Source organism: Ammodytes marinus (genome assembly GCF_949987685.1).
Source record: "Ammodytes marinus genome assembly, chromosome: 19".
NCBI classification, from domain to species: Eukaryota; Metazoa; Chordata; class Actinopteri; order Uranoscopiformes; family Ammodytidae; genus Ammodytes; species Ammodytes marinus.
The window spans coordinates 9393861-9420446 of record NC_137223.1 but is presented as its reverse complement, the minus strand read 5'-3'; the positions used below and the strand labels follow the sequence as shown (position 1 = coordinate 9420446).

General features: G+C 40.2%; 1 protein-coding gene across 1 annotated transcript in view; it reads left to right on the top strand.

Moving 5' to 3' along the window:
• Positions 1 to 13481: 13481 nt before the first annotated feature.
• Positions 13482 to 26586, top strand: part of enpp1 (ectonucleotide pyrophosphatase/phosphodiesterase 1) — a 31800-nt gene continuing 18695 nt past the window's right edge. The window contains exons 1-5 of the mRNA XM_080047426.1: positions 13482 to 13723; positions 20223 to 20289; positions 24258 to 24318; positions 25767 to 25867; positions 25956 to 26035. Of these exons, the coding sequence (XP_079903552.1) occupies positions 13589 to 13723; positions 20223 to 20289; positions 24258 to 24318; positions 25767 to 25867; positions 25956 to 26035 (444 nt within the window). The 5' untranslated portion in view covers positions 13482 to 13588. The remainder of the gene's footprint in view (positions 13724 to 20222; positions 20290 to 24257; positions 24319 to 25766; positions 25868 to 25955; positions 26036 to 26586) is intronic.

The window sequence follows — 26586 nt, the reverse complement described above, 5'->3', positions numbered from 1 at the left end:
GCGAGAGGGTTCTCTTCTGTTTTTTTTTTGTTTTTTTCACACTAAAAGGAAACTTTTCCCGCCAATGAGAAATGCTCTTAACATGAGTCACCACAAAACTTTTTACACAACCCAGCTGTTCCTTTAGCTCCAAGAAAAACTAGAACTTCAGACCTTATCTTTCCGTCCATTTGCAAGAAATGGAGTGTAAATAAACCTCATATTAACTTCCCAACCTCGGTCAAATATTTTGTGTTTTCACTGACGGGCATTTTCACAGCAAGAACGTTGTCTGTGGAGCGACTATTTAATGTGTTTTTAGGCCGAAAGAGAAGCATGTGATGATGGCGATTTGACGCAGAAAGACTAAATGTCAAGTGAAAGTCTAACTGGGGCCAAATCTGATGACCTTCAATGTCACTGATTTCCAGTCCGTGGTTCCCTGATGCGTTGTATGTCATTGGGAGACGTCACTCTGTTTTGTAAGAGGTCAAGACTGTCCTTGTCGGATTTTATTGATTGTTTATTCCTTTATTATTGATATTACTGATTATTCCTTCTTCAACAAATGTTTTCTTTTGCACACACACACACACACACACACACACACACACACACACACACACACACACACACACACACACACACACACACACACACACACACACATTTGTTTGTTGTCATTTTCCAACATGCCATTACAAAGCATTGGACAGATCCTTACTGCCTTAAAGATAGTGCGTAACTCCTACACAAGCATCTACAAAAGGTAAGCCTTCGGTGATAGCACATGGTTTCTATTCTGCTGAATGTACAGGTTTGTCCTTAGCAGTAGAATCAACAACTGAAATACTGTATTTGTAGGGCTTTTCTTCTGATTTTTCTGAGCTCCTGCACCACTGTCAGGGGGCGACACCAGTTTGAAAAGGCTGCCATACCGAGAAATACAGAGAGAGTTTTGTGGAGATGATAGGTCAACTCAGTTGGCGATAACTCAAATGTAACCGACATTCATTTATATGAGAAGAGTCACGCACTATAGCTTTAAATATTTATATCAGGAGACACTTACGTAATGAATCAGATGTTGAAAAAATTTACAAACTGATGTATTGATGTGCTAATGATAAAGGTTGAATTGCAAAATAGTGTTTGGGAATTAGACTGCATCTTGATATCATCCGAGGGGGAGAGTGAAGCCATGGGTTGTTCAGGATGGATGGATGCAGTTGAGTTGAGTAAGACTCTAAAAGCTATTGCAGAAGGATTAGAGGTGGATTGAAGGTGACTGGGGTAGATCGATCTACCCCCATTCACCTGTAATGACAACTGAAAGGAAAGAGAGAGACAGTTATAAAATCATGTCAGCAACACAATGATGTTCTCACGTGCTGAATATGATAGGTTTAGGCTAAAAGACTGAAAAGCCCACAGTCAGCTGACCTAGGTGACAGCTAGAAACAATTTGGAGTGCATGAATTAGACAGAGTGAGAGAGAGGACTTTTCTAAATAAAGAGTATTCAGTTATCCTCTTTGAACTTTTGCAAAGCTTCATATCTATAAGTCCTAACCGTACCTCCACCAATGCTGCTGCGACTGACGACAACATGTGCACAGCTCCTCACCTGCTCTGGCATTGACTGATAGATTCTGGCCAAACTTAAGTTGCACACTGTGATCCAGGCCAAAAATAGCCCTGGCTTCGATAACCAGTTTAGTCAAGTCATCCGTGACTGAGCCTGCATAAATCCTCCCTCCACAAACTGGAGTGCGGCAGCCCGATCAATATGTCTATTAATCCATGACACTTAGATCAAATATGTAGCCTTTTAAAGACTGCTCTCTGCAAGGTAAAGCCCAAGGAAACAGGCATTTTAAAATCATATCTTTATCAGATAAATGGTATGGTTACTGGCTCAATAAGAAATACACTGTATAGATAACAATAACAAAACCAAAATTAATAATGACTAATAGCAGCCACAATATATTTATTTGAAATGGGAAAGACAGGTTTTATTACATTTATTTGTATGCGTCAACATTACGACAGAAAGACCAGCATTTCTCTTAGCCTTTCTATGGCTCCTTGTCCCAAAACAGCTGGTTTTCAATGAAGATGAAACAGGTCCCAATATATTCAGCAACTATATTGCACTATAGGTCTCAGCAAATGTTACTCAAACAGGAGTAAATAGGGCCTTTGTCTGGGACTATTTTCAGCTGTGGATGAATACGCACGTGGATGAAAGTATTTCAGAAAGATGGTGAATGTGGGATAAACTTAAAATTAACTTCAATGAAGGAACATGATGGAACAGTGTCGCTCATTGGTGACTTTTAATAGTCAGAATACACAGCCAGTACTCGCTATAAGGATCAATTAATTGTTGGCTTTTGTCTTAAAAATAGATGGTAACACTTTACAATAAGGATAAATTGATTAACTGTTAATTAATGCTTAGCTAAAGCTAAATTAGCATTAACTAACCATTAAGTAAGCATTAGTTACTTAGAATACTTTATGCCTAACCAAGCATGAACTAACTGTTAATAATTAGGCATTAACAATAAGCTAACTAACCTATTAGCTAACCATTAATAGCGGTAACTAAGCATAAACTAACAGTGTAATAATGTACCCTTATTGTAAAGTGTTACCAAATAGATTGTTGTCCCACTCATCAAGTTATTGTAGCAATTATCCTCTGCTAACAGTGGTGACAAATGTCTTTAATATGATGCTCTGTTTTTTGTTTTGCATGTGTGATACTTTATCCTCAGGTTGGCTTCCTCTCTGAAATAAAAGGCTTGGTCTCAGCTGTGGGTCTGCAGGGCTGCAGGCTGCTCAGCTCTCTGTGTGTATATCCTTCACCGCGTAATCACAGATGCATCCACATGAGCCTGGGCCACTTCACACAGCCACCCACCCATCAGGCAAAATATTCCGGTGGCAGGTTCTGACCTCCCCCCGGCCATTTGAGCAGGAGAGCAAGGAGTCTCATTACTGCGATTTTTTTCGGGGAGGCTGCAAAGTCTACAGAGAAGTCAGAACTTTGATGTGGTGTGAACCTCGCGGGTGTTCAGGGAGAAAATAACTCCCAAAATAACTTGAGTGAGTATCGTCTGACGGGTCTGAGGTAAAATAAGAAATAACAAGTAGGTTAGATTTAGATGTTATTGTTGTTTTATTTATGCTCTTGCTGTTTTGCAATAGGTATGTGAAAACTAGACGTTATTTTTATTAACCAAACAGAGAGGGAACCTTCACTGTAAATCGTGTGACACTGGAAAATGGCATTCGCTTATTGCCAAAAAAAGTCCTTACAATATGCAATATAATCTCTAAAGCTGCGGTGACTCTTCTCTGAGGCTTTACACAGGTCACGTAGAAAGAGGGCCAGGCCAGCAGACATAATAAGTGTCAGAGTGTATTTGCTCTGCCTCATCCCCTCTCAGAGGAAGCAGTGCTTGGATTTTGATGGCATCCCTCCTTGAAACGTGTCCTCGGTGATAGGCAAAGACACTCGGATAAAGTGGGCGCTCGGGCCCAAAGTTTGGGAGAGGAAAAAATAGATGCACGTCACCAGGCACCAAGTATGACTCTCACTAAGCTGGAGGAAGATGTTGGACCTCGCAGCAAAGTTACAAAACCTTATCTTTACCTTATAAGGCCTTTCCTGCCGGGTTTGTGAAAGATGCATCGATGGTGATTAACTAGTTCGATAGAAAGTAGCCTGGGGGTTCATATCGAGCTTCTCAGTGCATCGTGCTTCTCAGTGCAGCGTGTTTTTAATTTCATGGCTTTGGTGCATCTTTATGCTTTTTGTTAATAACTGAGAGTGGACAGGAAATGAGGTCTGATAATCTCTCTCTCCAGAGATTATGAATGAATGACACGTAGCTGGAAGAAAACCTTAACAGTTAGTCATCGGCACCTCAACCCCATAGGAAGCCTCGCAATAATGAAAAAATAAATCTATTAATTAATTGACTCAGAGGATTTATTTGGTAATGTTTAATTTGAATGTTTGGATGTTCAATCGATGTGACAAGTCACGTACATGCACTGGTACCAGATTTATGATGTCCAACATTTTGCAGGGTTTTTTCCAGTTTTATAAAAATTTAATTCAAATGTGTTTTTGTTTTGGACTGTTGGTCAGATGAAAAAAACAAGCAATTTGAAAGTGTCACCCTGGGCTCTAGTAAATAGATAAATGGATAATGAAAATTGTCATTTGCAACCTTAGAAGAGGAATGCATCTTCCGTTTTACTGATTGCAAAGCCCCCTTGAGGAACATTTGTGTAAATGGAATTGACTGATTTTGAATGATGTTTAAAAGAGTGTTAATGTTTGAAAAGAGGGAGAGAAATAAACAGTATAAAAAGGCAGGTGTTTTTTTTTTACAAAACGAAGTTCATTCTCTCGTGCTATCCTGCAGAATAATTCAGCATCTTTAAACCAGTCACTCTCAATTGATCAGTTTTCTTTCGTGGTCTCATCAGCAAAGTCAAAAGATAAAAAGTCAGAGGTCAAAGAAAAATCCATACCTGCCCTAGAAAGGAGGCACATTGATTCTGAGGCCATCCAGGCGAAAATAACTACACACCTTGAACCAACATGTGCGTAAACACATGTACACACATGCGCACAGCTGGCGTGTCAGCTGTTGCACTCGTTGGCAGGGCTCTCGGTTTATAAGGCTGACTAAACATCACTGAAAGGCACATTACATAATGCCTTGATATGAGGACATCATTTGGGCAGTACTCCCGGACAGTGGAGCAACCCCAGCCAACCCCCCCCCCCCCCCCCCCCAACCCAGTCTGCACCCTGGTCCCCCTCCCTGCCATCCTGGGAGGGGCGGCTTTCGGCTGCCTACGTCTCATTAAACGAGGTTCAACGCAGCCTGCAGCTTCCCACTGACATTCAATTAAAGTCTTTAATTTTCCCATCATTTGCTCAGCCTCGCTCCTGCTCTCACTTGATAATCATACCAAACATCCCTCCAATTAGAGGTGAATCTATTTATCGGCCCTGACACCCCCAGTGAGTGTGATAGACCTGCAATGCTCTTCATGATGAGAGCATGGCAGCCACTGGCCTTTACTGGAATGTAGAGACAGAGGAAGGAGAGCAGTAAGAGATCAATCAATGAATCAATCAAAATGTATTCATTCATTCACCTTTCATAGAAGTCATCACATGTAGTTCCAAGTGGTTTACATTGATCGCAATATAGGAATGAAGCAACAATGGATCATATTGATTTGCAATGCAGGCTAAGCAATACATTATGAATTAAAATGATAAAAGAATAATAAACAGTCAATAAAATAACAATAACAAATGAAGAAAATAAGATAATTATAATTAGATACAAAAATACCAAAAATAATTGAAACTGTTTAAAAATATTAAAACATAATTATAAAATAATAAGACTTGAACTTGTAAAATGTGACAAAAAAAAACAATAAATTGTAGATAAAATGGAGGAAAATAGTGATAAAAGTTAATAAATTGTAAGCAGTATAAAAATGTGTAGTAAATAAATGCTAAATAAAAATAAGATACTACATAATAGCCAGACTAAAAAGATGGGTTTTTAGTTTATGTTTTTTTTAAATTATCGATATTTTCAGCTAACCACTAATGAGGAGATAACCTGATGAGAATGAAGGTTCTAGTTCATTAGTCTCCACCTTTAACCTGTTATGGTTGAGTTGTTCCACTGGGCCACTTGACTCCCGGTCAAACCTGAATTGTGCATGATGACATTAGCTCATTTCAGACTTAATTGCTTTATCTAACTGTTACAAATACTTTACTGTCTAATTGGGAAATTAACTGATTTGTCAAAGTCATACTGTTTAACAATGTAAGTGTCCCAATCCCACACAATCTACCAATACTTAAAAGCATGTTAGCATTCTGAACTTTGCATTGAGCTCAAAGCACCGCTGTGCTAGAGCTAGTATCATGTCGGTCCATCCAAAACACATTTCAGTTGCTGGTTTTCATTTCAGATTGTATCCCACATCTACATCCTCCATATTTTGCCATTATGAAATGGTACAGCTTCAATTGTTACCGTTGCAGACAACAGTGTATACAACAATTCACCAAAAAGTATTGAGTAACATTCACAAACAAAAGAGCGAGTGATTATTTCTCACTTGATAATTCTTCTAAAAAATTGTGAAAAACTGTGAGAAATGCCCCAAGTTGACTTCTGTAAGAGATTTCTTGAATTCTTAATTGAATAGAATTAAATCAACCCCATGATGTTTTCTACTATTGGAAAAAGATGAACGACACCTCTCTATTCGATTCAAGCCATAAAACAAACAAAATTACTCCTGTTAAAAAAAAGTGCCTCACTAATGTTGGGTCAGGACGGGCCAAATTCCCTGGAAAGAAAGAGAGAGATGTGAAATAGGAGGGTAAGTGGGGTTTTCTTTTTAGACACGAGAAAAGTGTCTTTATATACTACTGTTGCTGATTAATATTACATCACCATTCTCCTCTCGGTTGCTCTGAGGACATATTTGTTTTTACCTGCACTTAGAAGATTACATCTACTTTCAGTATAAACCCCTGTCCTGTCGCCCCATGTCTGTCTCTTGTCCTTCCGCCAACAAGTCACCCCTGCTGTCTGCGTGACCACTTCCCAACACTTGTCTCTCTGTATTAATATTTCAGCAGCGATAAGCCACCCTGTCACCAGCTTATCTTCCCAAAGAACCACAATAAACATTGACAGTCTGACCCCTGGTTTAACTCAAAGTTTGAAAGGTCAAGAATTGGGCTCTGAGTTATTGATTTAGCTCAAAATAGGATCAATGGCAAACAAAATACCAGATATAAATGTATGAATCACGAGCAAATGAGAACACCAGGAGCTCCATGTGAAAGGTCGGGGCGAAAAATAAACTCACGTGGGCGATCAATGTGACTCATTATGCAATTACATATAGTTCAGGTTGATTGCAATGCCAATTACAGTAGGAGTGATTACTACTATATTTAGATGTATGGAGTGAATATGTATTTATAAATGCTACAAATATTTGCTAATTATTAGCAATACTTTTTGTAGATGTGTTGTCCATGTGAACAGGTGAATTCAGGCCATTATCCAGTTAATTTGTACTTTTTACCTCACTTAACTGTATGACAGTTGAGGTACATTTGAAGACTCTGCCCTTGATATATTTTCTACATTCCAAAATTATAGTTTAATTTTAAAGAGATGAAAAAGAATTATTGCACAATAGAGTGACAAGCCTTTTACAGAGGTTATATCGACTCTTGCGGATGATAAAGGGAGTACATCTGGGGGTTCTGGAAGCAGTTGGACGTGCCACTGAATGACACATCTGACACCCAGTAATGACACACTTAGCAGCTCCAAGCTTCCCGTGGTCTGGACATGTGGCTGTCAAAATAATTTTCCAAATTCGTATCCAGTTTCTTTGTGTCTGTTATGTCTTGTTATATTATATACCAAATAAATATACGTATATACTGTATGTGTAAACAATAAAAAAAAATTGTATTTGTTTATATTTATTTATTACAGTTTCTATGTAAAATTTTAATATTTTTGATCTCATCTTGAACTTCTGGGGATATCAATACCTACACATATAAATGTATCACCACCATATCCCTGCACTCAGACTGTGCCACAAAGTTAACATTAGTAACTGAGCCGACATTAAAATCTCCAAGGTGAACCAGTAGACAACTTCCACCATCAACTCCAGTTGGATTAAGTCATATTTTCATTTTGTCATTGTTTCCAGTATTGAATGCTGAATTTCAGAAAACACTGTGTTGTCAGCTGCTTCTTGGCAGTGGTCATTTCCACATTTTCCAGACAAATATTTTAGGTTATCTGCCAGTGGTCAGTGTTTCTGTCTATGTCATGCAAAAAAAGAGTGATTCCTTTATTTTTCTAATGCCGGCAAAACCTGCTTTAAATAAAGAAGTGGAAGTGGGTGGTTTGTAAGAGCATTGACGGGCAATAAGCCACACGTCATTGTGGCCAAAGTGACCTCATATTTCATCAAGTTAAATATGGACAATAATGTGCAGTGCAACAACACTTAATCAGATTTGTTCTTCAGTAAAAATGTCAGTGTTCGATACTCACTGTTCTGTTTAGAGCAAGGATTTTTCCGAACTGACCTCTGCCCCCACACACTGCCTGTCAATATTCTTGCATGCTCTTTTTTACCTTTAAGTACCACATGCACCAGTCACAAGGGACTGTGTGTGTGTGAGTCAGTGAGTCACTTCAATTGATTGCACTGCTGTCCTGTTCTCCCAGGTGGCAAACAATGTTCAATGTGTCGCTTTTTATTAAAAGCCTCGCCAAATATTCAGAGGTTGTTTTAAAGAAACATGATTTACTCGCATTAAAAACAAGTCTGTCTTGTTCTGTTTAATGGACAAGATAGTTTGTTTATCACACAGCAGCAGGGCTGGATAGGTATCGAGGTAGAAGAGACGTCAAAGGACCAATAATAAAATCATTATCCTGTATTTTCGTTCAAACATTTGTTTGTATTCCGGGCAGTAAAACCCATCATGTGACCTTTTAAGGCCTTAACTCAGGTTGGGATGCAGTGGAGTGAAGAAGCTGTACAAAGATAAACAACACTGAATGTATAGTGTAATAAGGTAAATAAACAAAGGCTTACGTGTTGCGAGTGATCAGTGCTGGCAGGCTGCATGAGAAAAATGTAACCCTCAAGGCTGAAAATGCTTTGCAGCTGCAGGACACTGACCATAACTCCTCCACATACATTTATGTGTTGAGAGAGACGTGGGCACAGCACTGTCTGTAAGTGTCCCACACTGTCACTGCACTGCACTGCTCTCTGCACCGCATTACATTTCCCAAAATATATATCTTGTTCAGGGATAGAAAGCTGCGGTGACATTCACCTCTCAAGATTTACTTTTATCAAAACGTGTTTATGTAACATACTCGAATCAGCACAATTATGCAAAACACAATGTGAAAGTCCAGCGCTTTTATTGCCAAGTAAGTTTACACATACATACTGTACATACACAGAATTTGCCTTGCTATGATGTTGCATTCAATGTAATATGAATAGAAAATATATAAAGAAAAACTTTAAAATACATGTTCTTTAAAAAAGGAGAGCTGTACTGTATTGTGCAATTGTGCAGGTTTAATATAGACAGTAGTGTAGTGTAATGTGGGAAAGTATATGTGGTATCTATCTATCTATCTATCTATCTATCTATCTATCTATCTATCTATCTATCTATCTATCTATCTATCTATCTATCTATCTATCTATCTATCTATCTATCTATCTATCTATCTATCTATCTATCTATCTATCTATCTATCTATCTATCTATCTATTTATCCATCCCTGTTGACAGGCAGACAGTGACAGATGTGTCTGAGAAGACAGACACTTTCAACAACATGGGCTGAGGCTTGTGTCATGTTGAGGGAATAATTCATGGGAGATTTACAAGCTCCCATACAGTAAATCTCTTGGGGAAAGTCGCGCAACTGTCAGCTGATGAATTCTTTAAACACACCTATACTGCTGCTCTGCCTAGATGTGTCATTCATAACTCACGGGCTCGGTCTGGATTACAGCCAATCCACTTTACCATCAAGTGCTGGCAGGGGCTTTGCATGGTTCTAATTGATTTTAGAGCATCCGAGTCAGACGGTAGAGACTGTTAAAACTGATCAAAACTGCATCGGCTGTCGAGGGGCAATTGTTGCTGATCGGACTGTTCAACTTCATGTATTTGTTGTGGATTGTCTGAATAGACTTATTCTGGATTATATCCCATACATTCATTGAATAAACAACCAGCAACAGACATACAGGGATGTATTGGTTAGGTGAAGATACAAAAAGGCTTACTGGCAATGGGAGGCGGGTCCAGACATTGTAAACAGAGAGAATCCAGCAGAGAACAGGGAACAGTGGCAGTAAAAGGTGAAGAAGGGCAAGTAGGTACACAAAGCAAGGGCACCGAGCCACTTTGACAATCTGGCAGGGAATGAGTGGAAATGGAGCCAGTTATATACTTAAGGGGCTGTTAAGGGAAAGTGGGAAAAAAGCATTCTTGGTGGATGTAAAGCACTCATAGTCTGGGGCATAATATTGGAAGATGTCTAAGGACAAAACAGGAGCCAGGACACTGTCTGAGCTAATGGGCCATTCCCATCAGTAGACCTATTACCGCTGACTATTATTTTAGATGGGTGACGATTGATATCCCACCTCAGGAAAACATTCAATTAAATGTGCAATACATTCATTTGCAACTCATGGGATTTTAAGAGAGGGCATTCTCACCGACAACGGCACTCTGTTTCTTGCTAAGGATTGATAACATATTTTAAGGAAAATCGGCATTACACCCCATAATGACCTGAGAAAAAGGTCAACTTGAAAAACAGGACTCTTCGTACAGCCATACAAGAATCTCAATTTTACAGTAAAGAGTCGGCCACACACAGGACACTTCAATGTTAATGGCCACTGTCCATCAGCACTGCTATTTAATGGCCAGATCTAGACCAAATTTCTTGAAGTGTTAGTGATGCACCTGCTATAACCTACCAGTTACAATTCAGATAAATGCTGAAGGGCAAAGAAGGTACAGTGCAAAGGTATGACAAAACTTTCTACACCAATCGAGCAAGACAAGGGAAATTCCATAAATTTTTAAAAGGGATAGCCGGCGTTGAAGACAAATAGAAACACTACAAGCACAGCAGTTTGAGATACAGTAAAGTACATTTTATAGGTTGACTTGTATGAGATAAATGTGTTGCCATGGTGCAGTAGGAGGTGCTTTAAGGGATGCTGCCTTCAGGTACTGGTCTGTACTGGTCTATCATTTGAACACCACTGCTGTGGCAAATGCATCGTGAAAAGTTAAACCATCAGGTTGAGGTTGCAAAAATTAAGTGTGAAAGAGAGAAGACAGGTTCACTTTTATCAGAGAAGGTAAGCTGAGCCAGAAAGCTGACCAGGGGTCAACATGGTGATTGTCTTTCTTCTGTTGGTGACTGCTCCTCTTCATATTTTGATCTGGTGGGGTCAGAAATGCAATGAGAGGATCCCTGACTTTTTATAGCAAAAACATGCACATACATACTGAATGATATATTCAAACATGAGAATACCAAATGCTTTTTTTAATTACATTTTATTTATTTATTTACATTTCATGAGTTTCAACAACATGCCTTTGGCAATTTTGGCAACGATTCAGCCAGAGCAAGGCTTGCGGCATTGGAAAATATTTATTGGAAAGACTGGAAGACGTGGAAAGGAAACATGTGATGATGATGAGGACAGTAAGTGCTACATGTGTAGGTCACCATCAAAGGTCATGTTGTGAAATCCAGCAGGGCCGGGGACAGCTGTAGGGAGAGACATGCAGTTCACTGAGCAGGAGGACACACACACACACACACACACACACACACACACACACACACACACACACACACACACACACACACACACACACACACAGGCACACACGGGCACACACACAGTGTCCCACAGAATCACTGTAGCACTAGCCACACACAGTCATGCACAGCACGGACACACTTGTAGCTTAAAAATGACAACACAAAATGATGTTTACTTTCATACTCAGTACATGCACACAGTACAAAGAGGAAAGCAAACGTACACATTCACAGGGAGACAGAGATAAAAGCTGGTTGGGAGTTCAAGCCACATGTGATCTTCATTATCACACCACAGGAAACAACTGGATCAGATGGTAAACTGGAATATGCCTGTGTTAAAGCTGTCAGCGACCAGGAGCAGTATTTCTGTTATATTTATAGCACTTCTTTTTGCTCCATGAACATATCTTTAACCCAGGGGAAAGGCAGTTGAATGTAACTCTAATGGGTGGTGCAACACTGCTCTCCTGTGGCTGCTTTTATACTGCAGTTTACTGGATCACTAAAGCACACTACATCAAGTGTGTATGTATGATCTATCTCTTTTACATCAAGTCGATAGTATCCACACTACAGCATCATGTTCTGATTTTTAACAACATGTTAAGTTTGCAAAATGCATTGTTACTGTGTTCCTTTTAGACAATGGGGTAAACGAAAAGTGTACTCTGTCATGGCTCATAGGCCAACTATGGGTAGGTGGAAATGGACTATATATATACAGTATACTCGGAGGCAATTTGGAAAATGGGATCCAAGTGTGCACGTGGGTTGTGGAAGTATATTAATCACAGTAATTATAATTTCATATAAATACACATTGGCAGAACTGCTCAGGAAGCAAGTATAATTTTAGATGGTAGATGTCAAGCGAGTGTTTGGAGCGTGAACATATTTCTTTCAGTAGCTGAAGGTTCAACAGACTATAATACCTCCATATGTGATACTTGCACATGGAGCTCAACAGCAGAGCTTTATTTAACACTGAGAGAGTGCATCATAATGACATATCTATGTGTTTCTGACACAGATGAATATTTATAACTGTCGTCTCTAAGTGTCATCGAGTGCATAGGCTACTGTCACTTTTCAGCACTGTGCTCTCAGTCTTGTTTATCGTGACACACCTTGACAGATTTTAAACGAACACATAGATAGGCTATTATGACGTAAATGACACAGGAAGCTTTGTGGTTATACAACTGAATTGCCAAATATGGGGTGATATGTTATGTGCAAACTAGTTTGGAAGCACCGCAGAGATATCATTACTGGTTTTACATTGTCAGATAACCGAAGTATCAGCGAATAGTATAGAAGCCTTAACTTTCAGAAAATCATGGAATATACTGTAATACAACTATAAATAATTTCTGCCTTATTCTATCATGTATAACGCTCAATATGTGACGTGTACTGGCAAGATATACTAATAACACATTGTATAATCAGCAGAAATACCAAACATTTATTGTGCAAAAACTATGTACCTCATTTAACTTAGATTACCGTTATTGATCTATGCAAATTACAAGGTTACAGTTTATTCGGCCGCACCACTCCAGACAGACCCCTAGGGGGCAGCAGAACCCAGTCACCACTCACAGTACAACTTAATTAAAGTTCCACATTGTTTGACTGTTTGTTCTTTGTCTTGATGAATTACACGCGTTAAACTCCAGAGACACGCTCAAACAAGCCAACACACATCTGGAATGAGTTTGTCCATTTTTGTTGTTCTTTTTATTTTCACCTAAAGCTCCAGTTTCTTTCTGAAGTTTCCAAGTGTGAGAACTTCCTCGTGAACTGACTCCGGGGTAAAATGACTCCTACCAGACTGTTGAGGTAGCCTATGCTCTGCTTATTTCTTGAATCAGCCCCCCCGCTCAAGATCAATCACATGCTGGTAAACTTTGGGAGGACGTCAACAGAACAAGGCGGTGCTTCCAGTGGAGGAGCAGAGGTTCACATCCTATAGCCCGCACCACACATTTCTCCTCACCGGGGGGAAAGCTGCAGTTCAGTCCCTCCTGGAAACATTCCTTCAGGCAGGAGTATTTTTTTAATTCCCCCTCTTTTTCAGCGCTCAGTAGCATGGAGGTAACCAAAGGAGAGGAGCGCTCCGCCGAGCATGCTGCCTCTTTATTTGGGGCACCAGAGGTGGAGAGTCAGAGGAACAACAGTGACCGGGGAAGGAGCAAGAGTAACCGCTATAAAATCATTGCTGGGGTACGTTCACTGCGACTATACCTACTACACTGCCGGTCTCCCTGAGTGAACACTTTACTCTTTAACATGACCAAAACGTTGGTTTTATTTTCCTTTCACAGTCCTGCAGAACAGTAGTGCAGGTCATTTTATGATTTCCAAACTAATTGTTCTCTAGTTTCGAACTGAAACTGATCATGACACACATTTAAATAAGGTTATGAAAACAAGACTAATATTCATGTTAAACACTACATTCTTGAAAGGAGTTATCCAAATCCACCCTTTATCTTTTTAAATGGGCCTGAGGGGCCCCATTTTTTCATTAATCTCAACTGCATAGAAGTTGCACATAGAAAGCTGTATTTCTCCCCATGATGATTTATTTTGTGTCATATTTGAATGATATTGCGTCTGAGAAAGGCGAGGGCTTTCCAAAACTGCACATCAGATGCAGGTGAATGTGTGCCCATGACTAAGTTTAGATGCTGTTGCCATGAATCCTGTGTAATGTGTATCTGCGGAAAAGTCAGTGTACTTGCCAGCCTGGTATAGGAAGAGTGGTTTAGGGGTTGGGGGCTTTTAGAGTCTGGGCCTCAGACCATTATACACTCAACAAAAATATAAACGCAACACTTTTGTTTTTGCTCCCATTTTTCATGAGATGGACTTAAAGATCTAAAATTCATTCCAGATACACAATTGTACCATTTCTCTCAAACATTGTTCACAAATCTGTCTAAATGTGTGATAGTGAGCACTTCTGCTTTGCTGAGATAATCCATCCCACCTCACAGGTGTGCCACATCAAGATGCTGATCTGACATCATGATTAGTGCACAGGTGTGCCTTAGACTGTCCACAATAAAAGGCCACTCTGAAATGTGCATTTTCTTTGCTTTATTGGGGGTCTGGGGACTCAGAACCAGTCAGTATCTGGTGTGACCACGATTTGCCTCATGCAGTGCAACACATCTTCTTCGCATAGAGTTTATCAGATTGTCAATTGTGGCCTGTGGAATGTTGGTCCACTCCTCTTCAATGGCTGTGCGAAGTTGCTGGAGACGGCTTATGGTGGAGAAATGAACATTCAATGCACGAGCAACAGATCTGGTTGACATTCCTGCTGTCAGCATGCCAATTGCACGCTCCCTCAATGCTTGTGACATCTGTGGCATTTTGCTGTGAGACAAAACTGCACATTTCAGGGTGGCCTTTTATTGTGGACAGTCTAAGGTACACCTGTGCACTAATCATGATGTCAGATCAGCATCTTGATGTGGCACACCTGTGAGGTGGGATGGATTATCTCAGCAAAGTAGAAGTGCTCACTATCACACATTTAGACAGATTTGTGAACAATGTTTGAGAGAAATGGTACAATTGTGTATCTGGAATGAATTTTAGATCTTTAAGTCCATCTCATGAAAAATGGGAGCAAAAACATAAGTGTTGCGTTTATATTTTTGTTGAGTGTATCTGTCTATGAATTGGGCCATATGGTCACCTTTATCTCCTGGATATGTCCTGTAAAAGGCTCTATAGCATGTTTATGTGTCTATATGAAATGTGTCCATAAACTCTCTTACATGCTGAGTTAGTTACTGTTAAAGCTGAAAATGGGTGGAGAAAGTGGAAAAAAATGCTAAATGTTCCTTTTTTCCAGTTACTCTAGTTAACTTTAAAATGTCTATTCACTGCATTTCTTTTTGATTTGGGCTTTTTGTCCCAAACAAAACGAAACCTATGGTAAGATGTCATATGGGCCTAACTTTATCGCAAGTCGTTACTCACTCACCAGGAATCAAATACTACCACATGCCTCAGGTCTGCATTTCTACACTGTTTACTCTCTAGCGCAGTTAATCCACGGCTGTCACACGGCCCAGACGGTCAGCGCTGCCAGCGTGAAAGTGGAAACTAAATGTTGACACCCCAGTGCAAAAAGACACAGGCCAGGAGTGTCTCCGCAGGTGGACATGCTGGCGGTGTGTCCGGACCTTTTGAGACCACGGTAGAGTGGAATAAAAAGCTTTCAGATTAATGTCCGGTGCAGTCAGAAAGTCCCAGAACAAGTTGTTTAACAGCCACTGTGTTTGGCTATAGATCCTATTTCAGACATTTAATCTGGAGGTTTTTTTTATGGGTTGCAGCAGGGGAGGGACACAGCAGGGCAAGTGGACTGAGGAGTTGGGTTCAGGAATGAAAACAATAAAACACACAAATTCTCAAGAGCACAAGGTGTTGTCCTCAGATAGCTTTGGTTGTGAGACCAACATCTTGCATCACAAAATATTCACTGTGTGTGTGTGTGTGTGTGTGTGTGTGTGTGTGTGTGTGTGTGTGTGTGTGTGTGTGTGTGTGTGTGTGTGTGTGTGTGTGTGTGTGTGTGTGTGTGTGTGTGTGTGTGTGTGTGTGTGTGTGTGTGTGTGTGTGTGTGTGTGTGTGTGTGTGTGGTCTGTATACTTCTGCTTCTGGAACTCAGTGCTCTGTGACACTTTACTACCACACGATCTTTCGATTTCATGATGAGTATCCGCTCAGACAATAGTGCGACTATTTAGTTTGTGTTCACCCTCACTTCATTCTCATCAAAAAGCAAAAGTGTCCAAAACAACAGCAGCTGTTATTGCTCGCAGCTCCTCTGGGCTTAAGACTAACCTTGCAAGATCTTTGGGGGTTTTACATGAAGCCTAAAACCATAATTGAAAGAACTGCAAAGACTATGTCAGTGATACTGCTCTGATGTAGATGGATTTAGAACTTTTGTTTTGTTTTTTTGTTTAGAGTAGAGTAGATACATAAAATAAATTTAGTTATGAGGCCTACTGTGTACCCACTAATGTAAACCATACACCTAGATCAGGGGTGTCCAAACTACGGCCCGCGGGCCAACTGCGGCCCGCGGCCCGCTTTTTATTGGCCCGCGGCCGATTTTAAAGATATAATGTAATATGGCCCTTTGAAAAAAAAAAAAAAAAAAAAAACACATTTTTTTTTTTTTTTTTTTTTTGCATTTCTTAGTTAACCCACTAGTGCAGGGGTGTCAAACACTGATTGATTGGCCCGTGGCACATTTAAAAAATATAATGTAATATGGCCCTTTTAATTTTTAAATAATTTAAATGCACTCATTATATTACAGAGAAATATGTCCCAAAAAAGAAAAAGAGCTCCAAGCCCATCCCAGGGGACCCTGCATAACATTTTATTTTAAATTAATATTATTATGGAAAATCCATGTGTCCTTCTCCAATAGCTTCTAATTCATCTGACACAGTGTCTCCATTTTTTTCATACAAAATTCTTCAGCCTCTTAATTTCCCTCTCAAAGTGCACCAGATTCATGCATTTCACTTTAAAAACTTAAAAAAATCTCCCGGGGGGGGCATACCCCCGGACCCCCCTTGGAGGGTCGGGATCTCGGCTGGCTACTATTTTCACCCAGCTGGACATTGGACGCAAAAGCAGAAAACACTGGGTGTATCAATGGCATTTAACAAGAGGGGGAATGTATCTGTTTAATGTGCAAGTAAAGTGTTGCCGTGAAGAAGGATTACAATTTATGAAAACACTATGAAACTAAACATCAGAGCAGCTACATGTCCTGATAAATGTGTTATTTTTGCAAAGTGGCCCGGCCCTTCGTAGATTTTTCTGTATGTGGCCCTCAGTGAAAAAAGTTTGGACACCCCTGACCTAGATAATCATCTGACAGTATGATACACAGTATACTGTATACACACCTTTACTAGCAACCTCCAGCTAAATCCACAGGAACTTGCGTTTTCTGTTGCTGTCTGCTTGGTATACTAATTAAAAACACATGTGGGGCAAGGTCGAGACAACAGTATCTGCTGTCCTGTCATGCATCGTTGTGTGATATTGTTGCAACACAGTGTTATTTGACCGACTCACAGAAGGACAATCGCAACATCTTGGGACTTTGGACAAAAAGGGAGAGCTACTTATTTTTCAAACACTACTAATGCCTTTAGGGAAATGTTTTTTAATGGTTTGTTGTGCCAGTTGAGTCTAATTCCGGACTCCACTGTGCAGACAATAGAGACCAAATTGAAGTAAGTAGAGACAGACAAACCTCGTAGGATTCCACCAGACAGTTTACTTTTACAACCCACAAAGACCAAGTCTTTCCCAAGGTGGTTGTTCCAATCCATCTCTCTCTCTCTCTCCCTCTCTCCATCTCTGTCTCTCCACCTATAGATGGAGAAAAATAGGTGCACATACCCAGACACCACACTCACACACACACACACACACACACAAATAGCAGCATATTTTCATAGCCGTCTAGGAACTCTTGTGCATGGGAATCCCACTCAATGGATTTACTTGTGGGTGATGATTTCCTGTTTTTATGTCTGACTTCACACAACTGCATCTTCCATGGTGAATAAATCAAAGACTTAGGCTTAAAAACATCTAATTCAGGGTTGAGTCAGAGGGCTGAGTTTGTCTTAAAAACAAGACAAAAATAGTTCCCTGTGTATATATTATCAACATCCTCCTAGTGTGCTTCTGTTGGATTTAAGTGTTCAGATTGGCTTTACCTTATGTCTCAGTTTGAAAAAGAAAATACTGAACCGAGATAAGTTTGTGTGCATTGGATAAAAGAGTATATTCCCCCCGCTTCCCATTTGACACTAAGGGCAAGACAAAGAAGATAGGTAATATTAAGATGTTATGGCTCCTGTAAGAGATTCCAGAGAAGGTTTGCAACAAAGTAAAGAAATGATGCAACACTATTTGCAGAGTATCTTCATGTTTTTAGAGAGACTCACTCTTAAGTCATCGCTTTCAGAGGCAGATGTCGATGATTATGTGATGAGTAAGCAGTTACAGTTTCAAGATGCTTAATGGGAAAAAAGATAAGAAATCATGGAACTTCATGGACATGCTGTAATTCTGTTTAACCGTGACCGCCTCCTTCTTACAACATTCTCCCCCATAAGTGAGCAGCCATATTTGGGCAGATATGAGCCGAGACACTGATAACAAAGTGTTAAGGTCTTGGTCCTCTTTTCAATTACAGAAACCAACATTAATAAATGGGTCAAAGAATGAAGGAATAAAGTCAAGGTGGTGCTTTGAGCTCCAAGCTAACATAAACATGCTGATGCTTGGAGTGTAATGCTGACCATATTAGTTTAGCTTGTCAGCATTCCAGCATTTATAAATAAACCACCAAGCAGAAAGTACAGCTGTGGATTATGGAGAAACATTTTTTTTGAATTAATTGAAGTTTGGATCAGATGATGGTTCTAATTAGAAACTCCAGAAATCATCTAAGTCATTACATTTATCGTGAGGTAAAAAAACAAAACAGTCGAAATCCAATTTCATGGTAATCTATCAACAGCTTTCGGGTCAATCACTAAAACACACTTGTTAGCTCATAGTGGCACTATAGTAAAGGTCAGTGGATCACCAAAGTTATTACAAATTATCCTTTGAGAACCAAGAGTTTTTTATTAAAAGAATTGAGTCAAAACCAAACATTGAGAAGTGATATGTATTTTGTTAATATAAGTGTTAAATCACTCTATATTCATACATCAATTACTTAAACAGTATGTGCAGTTCATAACACAGTTCTCCCAGTCATTCAGCCTTGCAGTAATTGCCAGATAAAATGTTGAGTATCCCGCTTGTTTTTATCCAATCAGGTGACATAGCCCTATAAAGAGGCGGGTCTCTGTTCCCGTGATCAATGACTCGCTGTTCTCCATCGCAGCACTATTTGACGACAACGGCTGCGTGTTCATGTGGTGATGTTGGTCAGTTGGTAGAGCGGGTCGGCCGATGATCAAAGGGTTGGAGGTTCGATCCCCGCCCTGCCACCTGTGTCATAGTTGTTGTGTCCTTGGGCAAGACACTTCACCCAACTTGCCTCGTGTGAATGTCGATAGTTAGCCTGCTATCGGTGTATGAATAATGAATGTATGTGTGAATGGTAACGTGGGAAAGGGAAACAGGTCTCCCTTGCAAAAGAGTCTTCGGTCTTAATGGGATATACCTGTATAAATAATGGTTAAAAAAAAAAAAAGGAGGGTCAGTAGGATGCACACTTTCTGTTTCTGCAGGAGTTGCTTCCCAAAGTGTCCTGATTTACAGCTTCTCTTAAGCAGCCACAAGTCTCTCACAGTCTGTTATTATTATGGTTACAAAGCATGTACTGTAGTTGAGTGTGTCTAGAATGCCAGTAGAATCAGCCAAGGCCACTTTCACCACAATGTCATTCAAAATATCCTGTGGAAAAATGTATTTGTTTTCAGTTTTCATTCCATCAAAGGTAGTAACAAACAGCTGTCAGGTATAATAGTGGTGGTTGTCATATTTTGTAACATCAGCACATTATTTTGAAGACACAGGACCTATTGACTTCTTCTTTTTTTGCCAGAGCAAAGAGTTTGTTTTGTTGTCACCTGTATGTGATGTATGAGCTGCTGTCTTCAGTAACTATAACTAATCATTCTGAAATATTTTCTCTGGATTGTAGGTGCTGCTGCTGTGCTTAGTGGTGGTCATCCTAGCTGTGGTGCTTTCCCAAAAAAAGAGCGATGAAGGTAGGCCCCGTTTCCCATTTCACTGTCTTGATTTTTTATCATGAATATTATTACTTTCATTATAACTACTGTTGTTGGTATTATCTGTAAGATTCCATGGCTAAATGGCACGGCACTTTTCATCAAAAGAGGAAATATACCTCAAGAATACACCAAAACTCCACAGATTTAAAGAAGACCGATAGATTACGGCAGTACTGTATGTTTTACAGTGAGTGTATTAATGTTTTTTTTTCTAAATGTAGTGTTTATTAAAGTCTTAATTAATTAATTTGAAAACCGTCCGAGCCACAACCTTCTGTCGTCAACACAGACAGTCTGAATGAAGACTCTTTAGCTTCGACAAAGAGAGACAAGAGTCAGGAATAAACATCTCAGGTTACATTGTAAATCACTCATTCAACGGAGGCTGGTGAGAGTTGGCTTCAAGTTGTTGGTGTGCAGACTTACAAAAAAAGCCTGCATCCTGCTACATTGAGGCTATACAAACCTGAACCTAATATACGAAGTGAACCTAATATAGACCCTGCTAACTTCCCACTGTAGATTCCTCAGACACTCTAAACTGGCAGCATTTAGAACAGCCTTGATATGAGTGAGGGAGGGGTCAAGTTACCAGCAAGCCGGTAAACTTGAGACACAGGGGTGAATGTTGACCCCTGCATTATACGATTTGTCCACACGGTAACCTATGCTTCTGTCAGGGTGGTGCCATCCAGCTTTTTTTTTTGGCGCACTGTTGCAATACGAGTCGTAAACACACACTTAAGTGAGACAGGAATGTTCATCCGAGGGGTTGGCATGCGTTCTGGAGCTATAGATTCCCTCTGGTGAGACGTGGGCAGTGGCGTCAGTGTGCCTCTTTGTTGCAAACCGCTGTGCCAAAACACCCCTCTCTTCCATTTCGGGGGCCGCGGTGGTGACTCTGTGGGCAACTACTGCCCCTAGCCTGGGCGGGGTGCTCTCTCTCTCTCTCTCTTTTCTGTGGCATTTCCCTTTTTTTCTAATACTTCCTACCCAACTATGAGAGCCATATGGGAAAAATAAAATTCTGACTTTTCCCTCACCCACACACTCCTACTCTGGCGCTATTCATGTCTATGCAGCTTTTGTCGGAGCGTTTACATCTTTCAAACAGTGCTGTTGTTTTCTTGGTGAGGTTTTTAGAAAAAAACACATGAAAGGAAATAAATACAAGCCACCAGGACTGTATATCTTCCAAGAGGCCGACAGCATGTAGTATAAAATGCTGCTGAGAGCGGGGTTTTCTCCTGGATTACAGACCACAGCAACTTGTCTTCTGAGACAGAGCTGCTCTCCGGGACGGGTCCAAACCGCACGGCTGGCCTTGAGATGCAGTGAGGAGGGGCCTTTCTCACCGACATGCTGAGACTCCCTGCTCTGTCAACTGTCCAGTCAGCAGCAGACTTGACGGATGTATTCGAAAAAGGCGGTTGCATCGAAAGGTGAAAGAGTTTGCCAAGGCTCCCTGGTCAGAGTCACCTTGTCCGTGGGAATGTCCTTGTGGAAGACGAATAGTTTGTGTCCAAAGGCTGTGGGAGCTGCCCAGGAGAAAAAAAAATTAGGGCATATATTGTATTTGTTTTGTTGCACTTTTGTTGCTTTACAATAGTCTCCTCCTGGTTGTTAATGTGACCATCCTTCGCTCTATATTTCCTATCCCAAAAATCCTATGTTTTTTTTTCTTTCTTAAAATCACAGTTAAACAAAGTGGTTGTGGCGCCGCAAATACAGCATGATACAAAGCTGAGGAGGACAGAGCTTCAGAAAACTGTTGACATTCACCAACCCCTCCTTCACCTGCGGTGTTAGATTAGAGAGGAAGATAAGGGGTAAATTAATGATTTGGAAATGCAAACAAGTTTTTTTTTCCAGCTGAAACCACACCAAACACACTCCTCTTAACTATGATATTGCTCTTCTAGCTACCCACTAGCTAACAGTCATGTGTGGCTTTATATAATGGCTGGGGTTAGCTAGCCCCCCAAATCACATTTAACGGAATGCATTTTTGTAATCACCCAAAGTTAAGGGTTTCGTCACAAGGACATTCTGTCACGTGTAGCATGAGATAAATGGAATATTGACTTAGGCACAGGATCAGTTCAGTTTCATTTCACTGTGTCTTTAAAGCTACATTGATCAATATGTTTATATTAGGAAAGGATCACATGACTATTAGTTATGTGGCTGGTCAGCATTAATCAGCTTAAGAGACAAATGTGTCCCTCCGGGGGGTTGGTGGAAACCTTAACAGAGATAAAAGGAGTGAATATGAAACAATTGTCAGGATGTCAAATCACTACCTTTGCCAAAGGATTCCCCATGACATACGTATATCCAATTTGTATTTACTGCTTGTTCAAAGAAATAATGAATACAAGTACTTAAAAAGGCTGTGTATGTTGTGGGAGGCTTTAAGGTGCATGTAACTCACTTACATTGTCTCAGATAAAGTAAATTAGTCTGAGGTAGTTATGCTCCTTGTTGTCTAGTGCCTTTGTCCTCAAATGACAGTAGGGGTAAGTAGTTCAATGATCACACCACTTTAAGAAAAGCATATTTTTTTCTTGTTGTGTTGTTTCCAGAAATCCAGATGGTTTCTATTCTATGTGAACACATCCTGCCCAGCATAAAGTCTGGGCTTAAAATATGACGTTTGAGCATATTGTTCATGGAGTCATTGCTGTTATCCATTTGGGGTTCTACGCAACATATCCATGTGGCTCTAAGAGAGGCTTTCTTCTAGCTCCAAGAAACAGTGGAAAGACTTCAGTGGCCAGGAAGCACAGGCAACCTCCAGTCTCTTTCTGTCTTCAGTCTTCTCATGAATATGTGGATTACAAAGTGGCATTTCTGCGCTTTTGCTTCCTCTTGAATGCCACGAAAATGTGACTCAATAATTCCATTCAAGCAAACACAAGACTTTTTGCCTAGTGTCAAGGACAAAATATAGCTTTTCCTCTTTTTGTTTTCGTGATTCTCTTCTTAATTTGTTGTTGCGTTGGAAAAAGGTGACGTCATGTTTTGCTGCTTACCAATCGGAGTTGTTTTTAATCAAAGGGTTGTTGTCAAGGTCTGGGGTTGTTTAATTGAGTTGCCAGAACTCAATTAAATATGATCAAAGCAAAAAACCACTTGCCTGATGACATTACATTACATGAGTATTGAAACATAATACAATAACACATACAGAGTTTTTCCTTAACTTTCAAGAGGAACTAGGCATACTACTTCTAACTAATTGTTATTATTGAATTTTTTAGATGTGATAATACAGACAATTGTTCCAACAAAACGCACATGTAAATAAAGCCTTTTCTGCTTAAGATTAGCTCGTATGCGCCTGCTTGGATTTGAAAGTTCTGTTTAGCTGAATTCTCTCACCTCTTTCTAACCCTAACAAAGTGGAGGACTCAGAGGTCTGTTAGCCTACATGTGTTGACTTCCTTAGACAACCGAGCCGCAGCTTCAGGTACAAAAAGCAGAACATTGGCTAACCGTTGTCCCAGTTTGTAGCTCCTGGTTGGGTTAAGCATTGGCACTAGCATTAGCATAACCTGATGAGAAACTAGCTAGCTACAACACAGGTCAGATATAACAAAGGGGGGCCACCGTAGCTAGCAACATGCCTGTTTACAGAGCCTAGGCTGTGTATTAACACTGGATTTTTTTTATTCTCGAATCGCTGACTACACCTTTTAAGTCATTAATATTTAATATGATAAAGAATATTGAAGAATTGGAACCAAGTTTTTCAGGGGATTCAAAAGTTTTCTCAGCACACTAATGCACTTTATCATCCAAAATGATCAATATAATAACTTTCCTGTTGTTTATTGATATCAGTATTGTGTTACAGCCACATAGGATCAGAAGAACCATATACTGCATGCAACTGGAAACATACCTTTTTTCACTCACCACACGTTCTTCTTTCCCATCAGTGGGCCAGATGTGGCTGCACGCGGCAGATGAGGAACCTCACCAGCTGCACTGTCCCAAAGGGTAATGCAACACTTTGGTTTTGATTTGGGTTGTTTTTGAATAGAAAGTGATACTTCAAATCTCAGCTGGGATTACATCAGCTCTTCTCTCTTGTTTTCGAGGTTGATAATGAAGCTTTTCAGCTGTATCGCCCACAGTTACCCTGTGGCAGTAGTCAATAGGCAGGACACATTAGACTGTGACCATTGTGACACACAGAAAGGCTTTTCTGTCGCTTCAGTTCCGGTTTTTCATGTTATTCTTTTAACAAGTGTCTTAATAAACCAAACACATGGCGTTTGACTATGGTGTTGGCTAATATAAGTGGAAAAGACGAAAATGTGTCTATGGAAACAAGGATAATGACTCCGAGTAATCAGGCGTGTGTGTGTGTGTGTGTGTGTGTGTGTGTGTGTGTGTGTGTGTGTGTGTGTGTGTGTGTGTGTGTGTGTGTGTGTGTGTGTGTGTGTGTGTGTGTGTGTGTGTGTGTGTGTGTGTGTGTGTGTGTGTGTGTGTGTGTGTGTGTGTGTGTGTGTGTGTGTGTGTGTGTGTGTGTGTGTGTGTGTGTGTGTGTGTGTGTGTGTGTGTGTGTGTGTTTTTCTGCTTTGGCTAGGGAGTAACCCCAGACAGGTTCGTTACGACTTTGGAAAAGAAAACTTGCTCCAAATGATCTATTTTTAAGTTTGAAAATATCTTTAAACAAATAAATGTTTTATATAAAAGTCACATCATTCTCTTGGGTTTGTTTATATTGTTTCTGCGGACAAACCACTCTTTTAATATAATGTGTGGTCTGGTCTTTACACGCAAAGAAGCAGATCTTCTGGAAAATGGCTGATGGCAAACTTTTTCTCACATGTTGATTTGCAGGGCTAAAGTAGAAGTACTATGTTAATGAAAAGGAGAAATGGAAAAGCACGGGGGAAAAATGACTGCCGAAAGAAGTTTAATAATCATTTGATGCCACACAATTTTTTTCTACTTTTGACTCATTCAACATTCGATATTGCCAAAGTATGGAGTTTCAGTACACACCCTTATGTAGCTAGCTGCCATCATTTTATTACAGTATAACTAATCATAATGTAGCAATAAACTGTAACATCCGCTGACAATTAATTTAATGTGAAACTGATATTAGAGGGGAATATGCCTCACTTCAAGTTCTGAGAAACGTAGACATCATGTGCGGAACAGAACATTAAAGTCACGTGTCTTCCCATTCTCCTCCTGTGTGTGTGTGTGTGTGTGTGTGTGTGTGTGTGTGGTCAGTCTGTAACGTGCCTATTTTTCCCTCTTTCCTGCTCAAGTCAAAGAGCTGCTTTGTAATCTCTATACACAGACCTTACTGTACAACACTACCGGTGCCAAAGATATCAATGTCTCCCCGCTGAGTGAATATTCCATTTCCTGTTCACGTACCCGGCTCCTTGTCCACTTAAAGCCTCTGTGTCTCCACCCTCACCCAGGTTCACCTCTCCCCATCCCCTCTTCCTGGTGTCCTTGGATGGGTTCAGGGCCCAGTACCTGAAAGATCACGCCAGCCACATTCCGGTCATCAACAAGTTACGTAAGCATTGCATTTCACACAGAGCTATTCAGGTTTTAATATTATTCCTTTATCCATGGTGTGTGGCTGAACTTTTACTGTGTTGCAGGAAAAGCCGGAACAACGACGCCATACATGAGGCCCGTCTATCCCACAAAGACCTTCCCCAACCACTACAGTATTGTGACTGTGAGTCTATTTCTAGGCAGAGGCTTGATTTATTGGACCAGGAAACAGTTGGTTGGATTGTTTGTCTGTGGTGGAATAAGAACACATATTGATTTAAAGTGACAGTAAAGCAATGTAAACATACTCTGCTACAAGTCCTGCATTGAGTTATTTTCAACAAAACAAGTTAAAGTACTGTTATGAGGAAATCAAGCAGAGTGATACGTTTGTAATAGCAAAAGGTTTATTTTCAATCAATAGCAAGAAACTCCGCGGAGTGGTCACTAATCCCAACACATGTAGCGTGCAGCAAAGAGTGACCACGTTCCCTTAAAGTCATGACATATTTAAGGACATCGTAGGAGACAGGTAGACAGGTTCAAATATACATACTTAAGGAAGCTGGGTGGGGGAAGATGACTAAATTGTATTACAAGAGGAGGGGGAGATACTTAAAGAAGCTGGGGAGACAGACAGGCGCCTAACAGTGAGTGACAGGCTGTTTTGCAGACAGTTCTAATATACATGCATTGTTATTGTAAAACATGGGAGGGGTCAGGTTGGTGTGGCCC